Here is a 13,008-nt window from a genome sequence, read left to right on the forward strand (position 1 = left end):
AGCAGCCTCAGCTCACTTTTTGATCACTGAAATGATCAGACACTGCAATGTACTCCCCAAACTCACAGTGCACAAACCTGGTTCTGCCATTTCCTAACTCCTGAGTGCTTGACTCTGTACAGCCTTAATAAAGGTCTTTTAAAAGTAGCTCTCTGTGGGTAATTGTGTGTGGGACATTTGCCAACCCAAACATGAGGGAGTTCAAGAGGCTTTTCTAATCTTGTGAGTTTATCCACTAAAGAAAAAGATTTGATTAAAAAAATGAAGTACGGCTAAACTGGGAACAATACTTTACTACGGGCTGTTCTTCATAGGCACTTCGAAATCCTGAAAAAAACCCCCACAAAATTAGGAACTTATTAAATCAGAATGAAATGTACCAATGCAGAAACATAAACAGAAATGCCAGATGTATAATGTCAACTTGTAATACACAGCTTCAATTAATTCTTCTTAATTCATTTGTTTTCTTAACTTCTTTTGTTTTGCTCTCCGGAGAAGGCCATTTTCTAATGACAGATCACAGGAGGAAAGATCCAAAGTTCAAGTTTACTCCAAGGAAAAGCAGCCTCGTTTCTGTGCTCACAGACCCCACGTCCCTTTTGCACTTTTCACTCTCGCAGAGGCTTCAGGACAAACTCAGGCCTGCACTGGGAGGCAAAGAAGTTTACTAAAGGTTTCAAAAAGTTTTACTCTTCAAGTACAAACGTGAAATTAGTTCTTTAACAGGAACTGAAGCCACAGGAAATGGCAGAGTGAATGACAGGCACACAGTCACTTTGCAAGTGTGCAGGTGTGTGCTCATTAGAGTATCACGTGCAAGATCCCTGGCTGGCTCTACTTGTGTTATTTAAAAATAATCATCATTTATCCAGTAAAAAAAAAAATCAACCCATTAAAGAAACAAACAAATTTTATAGTTAAGCAGATTTGAGCGGTGGAAATACAATTACTTTGTTCTCTGAAGCTCATCTTCTGTATTACTGTTTCACTTGCACTGAAATTCACTCACCACCTGTCACCTTTCAACTTGCTCACTCGAGGACTTGGGCCCTGGATGCTCCTCCATTCCCAGACCACGGCCCAGTGGCTCTCCAGGCCCTGTGCAGCACCAGTGTAGCTGTGACCCAGCCACAACAAACAGGAGCTTCAGAGTGTTGTTTTACTCGGGTTTTAATTTCAAACAGGGATTTCTGGCGGTGCTTTTTTCCTCACTTTATATAGAAAACAGAACTCAGGATGTGGAATTTGAGGACATCACATAGGGCAAGAGAAATATAGTTTCAAACTTAAGAGCACAGCAGTGAAGTCACTACTGCGCCTGAAAATCAAGGATATTCCACTGAAGAGACAGGAAGTGCCATTTTCTGAAGAAAAGGGATGACAGTTTTCTGCCACTGGGCAATGCAACATCAAGTATGTCAAGACATAAATGATCCATTCCTTGTGCACACCACGATGTAAAATTGCTGACAAGAATTGCAAGTTCACATGTGCAGCAGATACAAACCCTTCATAGTTTATTGATGAAAAGAAATTCTAGTGAATTGCAAAGTGAAGTTCCAACTTTATCCCACTAACAGCATTTCAGGAGGAAAAAGTAACACCACCATTGAGCTTTACAATCCTGTATTTTTAGAAAATGACATTATGGTACATCAATCCCCCTCAACATAACAACATGACATGATCTTGCTCTTCAGCCCCCAGGCTACTCCCCAGTAACCTGAGCTGGTCCTGGCTTGCACATGCAGCTGCTCCAGCTGTGCATTCCCAGCTGACAACTGCCAATGCACAGCAATAGTTATGTTCATTCATGCACGGACTATTTGCTTTAAGATGTGGAGAACTACACAAAAATAGAAGAAACCATTTTCCATTCATTTCCCAGCACTAGGCTTCAAGACATTTCAAATATCTGTTTATCCCAAATTCGCCCAAAGAGTGCACCAAGCAGCCTCTACTGGGTGTTACAAAAATCAACAATAAATGTGCAAGTGGTCATCTTAAAGTAACAGCAAGGACAATAATTAGATTAGTAATAACTTGATTTCTACTACCATGAATCAATCACAGGTTTCTAATATCTGATGTTGTGTGAGGACCCCAGACAATAATCTTATTTAGAAACTACACTTTGTGCACAACTTCCTAAGATGTACAATGTCCTTCAGAATAATTCACTTTCTGTGAATACTTTATGAGAACATTTGCTCTTGTGTTGCCATGGAAGGAACAACTTACAAGAACAGTCAGGTGGCTTAAGAATACCCATCCAATCTATATTTGCCCTCTAGCTATAAACTGGCCTTTTAGGAACCCTGGAAGAAAAAAAATCCTTAAGATTTCTCTCTACTGCCTATGAAAGAAGGGTTTGGTCAAACAGGGAGTGAGGATTCCCCTGATCAGTCGCTTTATTTTAAGCTCAGCAAAGCAAAGCATTACCCAGACAACTCAGGGCTACTGTGTTCAGGCTCTTGTCAAAAATGGTGAGGGAAGACCTCAGGATTTTGTTAAATTCCAAAATACAAGCAGTTCATTTATGAGTTTTGTTCAGGACTGGTGTGGGTCAGCTCAGCTGCAGGCTACAGATGTTACCAACACTGAAATCCTCTCCTGGTCTCCTTGATCACGTGTTTGAAGGGAATCTGGAAAAGCATGAGAGGGTTTTCTGAGACCTCTTTATGATCCTGGAGTGCAAACACCAGGAACAACTTTGCTCATGAACGATTTACAGTTCCAGGCTGGCACAGATCACCAAAAAGTGACTGCTGAGCACTGGGGGAGGAGAGAGTTGCTGCTGGCTTTGCCCTGGGCCAGCAAAGGCAGCTGTGGTAGCTTACACCGGGTGTAAAACCAGCCTGGAACATTACTCCAGACATACTCACGGAGACTAGCTTAAAGCTTCAATCCTCCCCCTTTATCCTGCAAAGACAGTGACTTTTTGTTGAAATCCAACCTTTTTTAGGCTGTTTTTAAGCAGAACAAAGGAGTCTCAAAAAGACTTTTTTTTATTTAAAGCAGATCAGGAATTCTGGTAAGAGAAGAAGATATTTACAGCCACTTAAAAAAAACCTACTTCTTATGTCAGTGTCCCTTCAGCAGAGGTTTTCTCAAATACAATCTTCAAAGCCATGAAAACTAATTTTGCAGTATCACTCACAACCTCGGCTTTCTGAAAAGAATGCTTCATTAGAAAGTTTTCTTCAGCTTCTACTGCCCAGGAAGTATCTTCTTGATCAATTCTGCCCAATTTGTCCCAAAAACTCCTGGCTTTGCCCTTTCCAGCTCATCTGCCACCTGCCCTGCCCTTTGCAGCCAGGCTGCAGTGGCTCTGTCCCTTCCCTCTGAGCAGACAAGGCACCAGCACTTTAAAATGCTAAAAAATACACCTCTCCTTTCTATTGAATCTCCTAGAAATACTTCCATATTCATGTTCATAAGCTGAACACACCAGTTATGGGTTTTTTTTCCTACCTATTTTCTTATTAAGCCTCAAATAAAATTTCACTTATTAGCACTTGCAAAGGAGGAAACCCTTGAGACACAAGTGGGACAAACATAAAGGTCAAGGAGTACAGCAGGCAGGCTGCAGCCCCAACAGCTTTCTCACAGAATCCCAGGATTATGGAAGGAATGAATGAAGTCATTTTTAAAAGACAGTTTCATCTTGTAATATGCTACAAAAAATTTTGTCACTGAAGGTTTCTGGGTCTAGCATTTAAGAACAGATGTGACTTTACCTGCTCAAAAATGGTTTCATCTACTGAATCCGTCATGTTAAAACACTCTGAGTTTATTTATACACCTTGTGGTAAAAGGAAGCCTGGACACAAAATTACCTTCACCTTACTCTGAAGGTGCTGTCAAGTGTCTGAACTCCTGAACTAACCTGGAAAATGGGATGTTACCTTATACCTCAGCAGCAACACGGTTACTCTGAACAACTTGTGTGTGTCAGGCTCATGATGGGGTGGCTTGGTCTGATTTTAAAATTAGTCTGGAAAAAAAAGAAATTCACCCTGAAATACAACTGCAAGTTTCCTTATGCCATGAACAAAGCTGACAAGAGAACACTCTTTCCTCCCCACCTCTAAAACTGTGAGAACAGGACAAAAGTAACAAAGGAAACATTAATTTGGGGGCTTTATTTAATTTTTCTTTTCTTTTTTTTTCTTTTTTTTTTAAGATGCTACATAGTCAAACAAGATTGGTCTTTTTACGGCATAGGACTAGTTTACTACTAATATTTTTGTTTCTCCCCTAGATAGACTTATTTACATACAAAAACAGTTTCCTGACCACTATTTCCCCAATGCTTAGATGATCAAAACTCCCAACAATTGTGTAGTGCCCAAAAACACCAGGAGGCAGAATAATCTTGCACCACTACAGCAGCAAATTTCTAGTTCTTTTCACTGGCTTTGAACAGGTGCCTTTTCATACCACAAAGTATTAGTCAATTTTGTGACAATAAGGAAACATGAGAGGAAATACATTAAATAAGTCAAATATGCATTAAACATCTCTGAATAACATTTTAATTCAGCTAAATGAACCAACAGCACTGTAGCTTGGTCCCTTGGTGAGAACAAGGCATTGACCTTTATTCCGAATGAGCCCCTCGGTGCTGCCCAGCTCCCTCAGTGTTGCCACAGACAAGTCTTTGCAGCTTCTCACTACTCATTTAAGTGCCAAGAAGTTGGTAACTTGCACAGAGTTGAAGACACTGACAGAAACTGTTAAATTTATGAGCAGAATGGTGGATTAACGTATTTTACAGAAGTTATCAACACCTCCTGCCTAACCCAGCTCCAAACATCCTTAGGGCCAGCTCCAGCAGTGGAGGAAGAGGTTTTTCTAGTTTTCCTTTTTTTTTTCTTTTTTTTTTTTAAAAAGAGGTAATCCAGCAACATGTACCAGGGTCTAAGAATGTTTAAAATGACATATACAATATTTCATTGTAGTGTTAAATCAGGATTTTCTCCCCCCCCTTCATCACTGAAGCATATTCTCTTTCATTCATTCCCTCACCATACATTTTGAACTTTCTAGATTATGTTACATAGTATTTGTGCAGGGGTAATTTAAAGGCAAGACCTGTGAGATGTCATACATTAATTTTTTTTTTAAACATTGTTATGAATAAATTTAATCCAATGATATGGCAGAACCATCAAACCAATTTACAATTTTCCAGCATGCTGCCTCTACAAGGCTATTTTTCCTATAATTACACCAAAGACAAAGAACAAAACCACCAAAGCAAGTAGTCTGGAGCTGAGCCCTTCGTCCTTGACAGCAGCTGCAGAAGGAGATACTGGGTTGTTTGTCTGGGGTACCTTCCTCATCCGCAGTCCATCTTCTTCCTAAAGGAAGAGATATTGATTATTTCTACAAAAAAGTGCTTTCAATATTCACCCTTATCGTATTTATTTAGGTGGGTGTTATAGAATAGGTGAAAGCGAATTTACAGCTAAGTTAGAGCTCTGTTTCCTGAATGATCCTGAGAAGGAAGGGTAGTGAGGCAGGAGAGGAATTCTGTGTCTACAGCAAAGCCACACTCCTGGAAATTTTCTCCTGCTAAGGGAGTGAGGAAGCAATGAGGAACCTGCAAGAACTCTTGTCTAAAGTCTAGAGACAGCTCCAGAACTTCAGAAAAGCAATGGAGAGAATGGCATGAAGGTGCTTTTCTTGCTCTGCAAGCAAGTAAGGTGCTGTTGGGGAAGATGTCTCTCAATACAACTAAGATGAAGTTGCACGTTTTTCACAACCCAAGGCAATTACACTCATCATTCCCCATGTCAGATGTCACAAGTAAATCTTCCCAGACCTTGAAGGGAAATCTGTTTCTCCCATCATATTAATGCTGACATTTTGACATGAACCTAATGGCAATAATTAAGATATTTTCTTGGTACGACTTTGGCAGCTCACCTGATTTAAAGATGAGACAATGGATAAAACAATGTAAGACCAGCAGATACTCTCATTTCAAGTGGGGTGAAGCTCCCCTCAGCTCTCCCTGAGCTGTTGTGCAGCACAGCTGTGTGTTAGCACACTCCAGTCACACACACACACTCAGAGCACTTCAGGACAGGGGCAAAGGAGTCTTTTGTGACTTAATTTGTGTCCAGCTGAAGCAACAGTGTTAGACTTTTTAGATACAGTATTATAGTGCAAAAGTATAAGGTACCAAAGCAAAAGGCTCCAGTCTATACTTAAAAAAAAAATTCAAGAAATAAAATTGTAATAAAAGTTACTGCAGCCTTGTCAGATAATTGTCAGATAAGTGAAGTTCAAGGGCTCAGGGTATGTCAGTGCTTCTCACTTTCGAATTTAAAGGGGCACCTACATGATCTGAAAGTGAACTTATTTTTTATTAACTAATTAATTAATTTACTCACTGAAAGCCTCAGGCTACCCAATACCTCACTGCTGCTCTAAGTCTAAATGGGGACAACTGACTTTTGTAAACAATAAAATGCTGTTTACATACAACAAGTTTTGTATAGAAACAACAAATTTTCATTTTAAATATTTTAACTTCCCTCTGACAGTGACTCTAGCCTGACATTGACAGCACCTGGTAGCAGGCAGTGATTTAGCATTGTTTTCTGATGTTTTACAGATGTTTTTAACACTCCACAAAGGGAACAAAGAGCTCACTGATCAAGGACATTACTGTAAGACATCAGCTCAATTCTAGATAGCTCCTACAGAGTGTTTATTCAAGACTGATTTGCAAAACAATTAAATTTAATTAAATTTAGAGTATTGAGTATTTAGAGTATTGAGTTGCTGGCAAAATAAGAACACAAGGAGAAGTTAGGGTCATGTCTGTTATGTACACGTATTATTTCTGTGCAAAACAACTCTGTTTTCAAGAATTCCTCCATGCATCAGCCAGTCAAGCAGCATCAGAGCTGAGAGAACAGAGCTCCTTTCACTGGGCTGCAAGAGTCACAACATCCACACTTTCCTTGGTGCTGATATCTATGGAAGTAGATACAACAAATCAAACTACTGTAAAAAGGAATTTTTCAGCAGTGATAAAAGTTTCTCAAGTACTGGATTTCCCAGCCATGTGCTGGATATGACAGGAAGCACATTTCCCATTCATGTGTCTTAATTTGGCCATTTCAGCAGCACATTACAGGTGCAATTACTGAAACACTCAGTATTTGCACAACGCTGCCCTCAAGCTCCCACCAGTTTGGGGAGAACAGGGCCAAGTCCAACACTGAATGCTTAATTCAGACTGAGAAATTAGGTGGGAAAAGAAAAAAAGAGAGGGAATTCACTCCTCTGGGTTGCTACCCAATCACCTTCTGTGACTGCATGACTTGTGCCTCCTTTCAAAGGGACCATTGATTTCAGCACCTTCTCAGAGTTTACAGAGAGAAACCTGAATTATCTTTTACTTTATAGACAATATTAAAATATTGTGCTAAAGTCAGGTAACCAAACCTTTAAGATGGAAGCTTCTTTTTCAGGAAAGGGGTAAATCTGAAAAGAAAACAACAGCGATCTTTACCTTAAACTGTTTATTCTCCTCCCGTAACCTCTGAACTTCTACTTGAAGCCTCTTATAGTCTTCCATTACTTTCTTAACTTCAGTGTCATCCAAAGAAGAACTTATTGATTTAGACATTACAGAGGAATCTGTCTTTGTTGCAGTTGTGGATACAATTTTATTTATTTCTATGTCATGCTGTTAAAAAAGGATAGAGTGATTTTTGGTTAGTTATTAACACCACACCACACACCTGATATATAGGAGGAGAATCAGGTAAAATTGTCTGTGCACACCTGACACATGCCTGTATAAAAAGAAATAAACAACATTTTGCTTTCTGTAATTTTACTGCTTTCCCAGACAACACCAGATCAGCAGCAATAAGTGAAGACAGAATGACCCTGACTTTTCAGACCCTGAATATACAGAAAAGGAGATGTCTCTAAACCAGGTCCCACAATCAGTGGCCTCCTCACTCTTCCCTCCCCAGGCACAACACAAGCAGCTACTGCAGGAGCCAGGACAGTGCTGCAGCTCCCTCTCCCTTCACTCCCCACTCCTGGCTGTCCCCTCTCCCTCCTTCTGTGTTTCTGTAGGGATGGAGGAACTTGCAGCCCAAGCTGGGAAACAAAGGTTCAGACCTCCAAAGCCTGCACCCTCTCCTGCCTTTGGATCCTTTCCATGCTCTGCACTTTAGAAACGGTCTCTTATGGAAACAAACCTCTCCCCACCCAATCAACTACATAATCCTAATTACACTGTTCAGTGCAAAGTAGAACAACTGTGCCTTTAGTACCTGCACATTAGGAAGCATTTTTCATTTTATTCAATCCATTATCAGTTCTACATTGCACACTACATACTTCCATTAGAAATTAATATGTTCATTACCCTAAAAAAGGATCCTACAATATTAGGATTGCAATATAATTCCTAACTGCTTTTGTGCCTTCCTCACCAGCTTTCTACCAATTTACTTGCCAAAATAAGTGTTGTACCAAGGAAGCAAAGGGGAGTGTTGGACAGGCAAATTTACATTGCCGATGGTTATAACTGCTTCAGTATAAACTCTGAGCTTCACAACCAGCAATCAGCATCTTTAATCTTTTTTTAAGTATTCTTTATCCTGTGACTGTTCACTAAATGAAAACAGATCAACTCAAAAATTGCTTTGTGCTACTGCTGCACTTATGTTCAAACTGGCTGCTAGTTACACCAAGGATTACCAATATTTTAAATAGTTTATATTGTGTTTATGAAGGGTAATGCCATCCAGGCAGTGAAACAGAGGCTTCTGTCTTGTGCTTATATAGCTTTCTGAATAAACATGCCATTTCACAGGATTTACTGTGGTATTAAGTTAAATCACTCAATATGCATCTGAAAATACTCACAGGCTTATCATTTTCTGCTGGTAGCTCAAACACACACCTAAGTTTCGAATCCATGAGTTCTTCCGGTTTTGCTTCTTTCCACTGGAATAAGTTAATATTAATTTAATATTAAACATATTAGTATAGTCAGGCAGGTTGGAAATGCAGTGCATTATGTAAACAAATCACACCATTTCACTCAGAAAAAACCCACAGGTGTTTATCACATTGCCATTATCCACATACAGAATGAAAAATGAGATCAAATACATAACTGAGTGGTATCATAAAGACAGACCAGATACTATGAAGTAAATCATTCTAAATAGTCTGAAACTTCCACAGGTAATTTATGAGAGAACTGGGAGCTGTGTCAGGTAATTAGCAGAGACAGGGGGAGTTATGGGCCTGCTTAAAAAAAAGAAAAAAAAAAGAAAAAGGAGGTGCGAATTCAAGGGAAGGGAAAGATAACAAGCCCCCAAATCAATCACAGTGTGAGTTCTCAACTCTTTGCCCAGTGGAGTTTCTATTCAAAATTTTAAAATTTCACATGAGCTTTTCTTCTGGAATGAACTACAGGACTGTTCTTCCCCCTCCTTGTTTTCCACATCCTTACTTTTCAGCATCAATGTCTGAACAGCACCAGATGTGCTACCTACAGAGGGATAACTTGCCCTCACACCTTCTCTCCCCTTCAGCTGGGGAGTCTGCCATAAACAAGATTCCTTGCAATCTTTTTGATAGGGATCAGCAGTGATAAATCTCTGCTCAGTGTCAGCTGTAACCCTGAAGTGAAAAGATTTATTCTCAGTGGTAATAAACAGCAAGAAGTGTCCACACTGATATCCTGGAGTTCTCACGTGCTCCTCTTCACTTTGACCATCCTCCTGGTAGCTTGGTATTCCTCAGTATATCTCAAGTAGGTGACAAATTATGGCTAAGCCCGTGCAATCTGGAGTAATATTTAACCCATCCTAAACAGCTGAATCGTAGCTCAGCTTTGCTGGGGCTGAAGTCAGAGTTCTATTTTGAGCTCCTTGGCTGCCTGTGAAGTGTTGAAAGCTTTATAGTTACTCCCATAACTGGTCTCACCTGTTCATCCAGAATAGGAAGAGATCTGGAGAGTGGTAACAAAACTGAGAACTGATCAAAGTGTTACAGGAAAAGGAATCATATTGGTCTGGAGAGCTCTGGAAAACTGAAAGGCCCATATAGGTACTAAAAAACATTCTTTGCCAGCAGAATAACACTTGTCATGGTATAAAGTAACTCATAAAAATTAAAGAGCTCGAAAGAAAGGCAGACTGGCTTATCTTTCTAGTGATGCAGACATTTTATTACTATTGCTGTTTCTCCCACTGGATCTTATTTTGAGCCCATTAAATAAATATAGTTCCATAAATCAGTTTCAGAAGGGAAATTATTAACCTGCAGAGCGCCCCAGCTTTAAGAAGATGTTCAGAAGAAGACACATATTGTAAGGACTACTGTAGAGTTCTTCTGGGTTGGCTTTTTTGTTTTTAAGTAGCACACACAAGCCACACACTTTTAGAGTAATGGTTTTTTTCCTTTTTTATATTGTGTCCTCAATAGCCACTGAGTGTTCTCTCAAGCTAACAAAAGCCAGGCTAGAGAAAGCTTCCTTGTGCCTTCTTCTGGGGGCAAATCTTGCTGGTAAAGGAAAGCCACCAGTTGACATGAGGGTTTACTGCTTTCCAGGCTGTCTTACTGTAGCCTGATGGTCTTTCTATGTCTTTTGTCCTTCTCTGCTCCAGCACCTACATATTTCTACTACTTTCATTTGTAATTCACAGGACAGAATCTATGAGGGCCTTTCATTTACAAAGCCACAGCAGACACAGGTAGGGATAAAGGAAAATACAATACTTGTAAATCATCCTCTTGCATCTTGCAAAAAGAGCTGCTCAAGAGAAGACTCAAGACTGAGAGTAGATGCATAAAATATATAAGATGATACAGATTTTGAATATATTCTGTATATCCTTAGAATATATGGTTCAAGCTGGCCTTTCTAAAGGATATACTGCAAAAAACTACAACGACTTGTTTCATGACTTGTCATCCCATTACTGACAGCAGCTTCCTAGAGAAGCAACCACAGACACCAACTTTCAGTACAAGGTTCCTGGGGCTCAAAATAACAGAACATTCCCTGCCATGCAGAGTTGGAAATCTGGAAAAGCTTTCAAGGACCATTCCAGCATGGTTTGACAACAGTCCTTAAAGAACGCAGTAAAAGGACTTAAAAGTTATACAATTAGAAAGAAATCCATTTAAAATTATTTCAATACTTACTACTGCTTCCATATCTGAAGTATCAGCTGGAGCAAACATAGACTGAACCATAAACTTGTGTTTACTTTTCTCATTAGGGTCATAGTCAAAAGGCTGTAGCATCACTGAAAGAAAAAAACCCCAGAACACATGGCATTAACATTGCTCTGGTGCAGAGTCATGCACTGATGACACAGTTACCAGATTTCAGAAAAACAAACATTAAAATGGTTTCAAGTTGTCTGTTGTTACGACCAAAGCAGCAGTTGAGATCAGGAACCTCACTTTAAACCAGAATTCTGAAAGGACGCAAGAAAACCAGATTTTCTCAGTCTGTCTAGACTTTTGTCTGAGAATTCTGGAAATGCTGATCACTCTACAATATTCTGTACACAGCTATGGCAAGATAACAATAGTAATTTATAGGAAATAGGATAATTTATGTATCTTCTGGGACAGAGGGAGAAATTTTCCAAGGCAGCATCTTTTTGTCTTGCTCCATCCTTGGGGCAGAAGTAACAAGCATTTTGATGAGCTGTACACACAATATTGCTGATGGTGACCAAGAAAAGCTACAGAGGCGAAGTCAAACATTGTAAACCCTGAAGTTCAAGTCTCGAGATGGAAATTTCCTCTACAAAGTTTAAGAGTCTCATGGTATTTGCTTTATCAAGTGCAAGTATTTCTCTTCCACAAATAAGTTACTGAAGGTTTGTTACCAATTTATAGCTGGAAGTTTATAGTTAAATGTGATGCAAACTTTGCCTACGAAAGGTATGCAAGGAATGTATTTATCTTCATTCAAAAAATCAAAAGCATTCCAAAATTTACTTATGAAGAGAACGACTGTGTTCAGGGTACAGAGAGGAAGGAACAGCAGGTTTAGAGTGTGTGTGCTTTTATTTAATTTGGGAATTTCCATGTCTTTGCTGTTGGGTTAAAGCAAGCCAAAGAGGGGCAGCTGGGTATTCCATTTACATGGAATATTCTTTAATCACAACGGTCACTTGGAACCCCCACAATTGTGAGTGACACCTGGATATTCAGCTGTCAGGACATTAATAAACAGGAGTTTGGCTTCAAAGTGAGACAGAACATGTGAAAATAAGCAACACAAACATGTTATTAGAAACTGCAAAAAGCCACCACCCCCTCAAACTGCAAATGAAGCTTACAAATACTGCTATTACTGCTAACAGAAAAAAATGGTGTAAGGTTTAAAAATTCACATTTTATGACCGGTCTTAGTTCAGCCCCTCAATTCAATCACTACGAAGAGAAGCAGTTCAAGAATTAGGACCATTTTCAAGTACTGGTGCTACTAACATTATGTGCCCAAATTCATACACACTAATTGCAGGGGTTTGTCATATAAAAGCAATATCCAAAGACCCCATTTGTTGCAAATGAAGGCAAGACAAACCAATCTGCCTCCCTTAATGAGCAGGGTATGTTATGGCTGTATCATCTCTAATGTGCACACAGTCTGTGGCCATCAAAAACCACATGCCTTTTAAAGCCCAAAGAGAAGGAAGGCAATAAATTCTCTCAGATGAGGTGCTTTAAAAATTATATATACATTTTAAATTCACCTTGCAGTACTCGGTATATTATTCCAAACTAAGTATTTTCCAAACAGGAGTGACTGCACTGTGAAAGCACAACTATTTCAACACTGTCTGACACATCACTGAAAAGCAGCAGCATCGCTTTTTCTCCTCTGTAGTAGTGAGTCAAGATTATGAAGAGTTAAACTTTAGCTAGGAGTTAGAAGCAATTTGTTAGAGAGATTTTGTCCGCGAATACCAGTTTTTTTTAACG

The 13,008-nt window shown here is 39.5% G+C and overlaps 1 protein-coding gene across 1 annotated transcript in view; it reads right to left on the minus strand.

Annotated features, from left to right (window-relative positions):
* Positions 1 to 1,494: 1,494 nt before the first annotated feature.
* VAPB (VAMP associated protein B and C) overlaps positions 1,495 to 13,008 on the minus strand; it is a 33,466-nt gene continuing 21,952 nt past the window's right edge. The window contains exons 3-6 of the mRNA XM_032127146.1: positions 11,209 to 11,312; positions 8,914 to 8,994; positions 7,538 to 7,714; positions 1,495 to 5,369 (exon numbers count right to left, since the gene is read on the minus strand). Coding sequence (XP_031983037.1) covers positions 5,211 to 5,369; positions 7,538 to 7,714; positions 8,914 to 8,994; positions 11,209 to 11,312 — 521 coding nt within the window. The 3' untranslated portion in view covers positions 1,495 to 5,210. The remainder of the gene's footprint in view (positions 5,370 to 7,537; positions 7,715 to 8,913; positions 8,995 to 11,208; positions 11,313 to 13,008) is intronic.

The sequence above is a fragment of the Corvus moneduloides genome, chromosome 17 (assembly GCF_009650955.1).
Source record: "Corvus moneduloides isolate bCorMon1 chromosome 17, bCorMon1.pri, whole genome shotgun sequence".
In the NCBI taxonomy this organism is placed as follows: domain Eukaryota; kingdom Metazoa; phylum Chordata; class Aves; order Passeriformes; family Corvidae; genus Corvus; species Corvus moneduloides.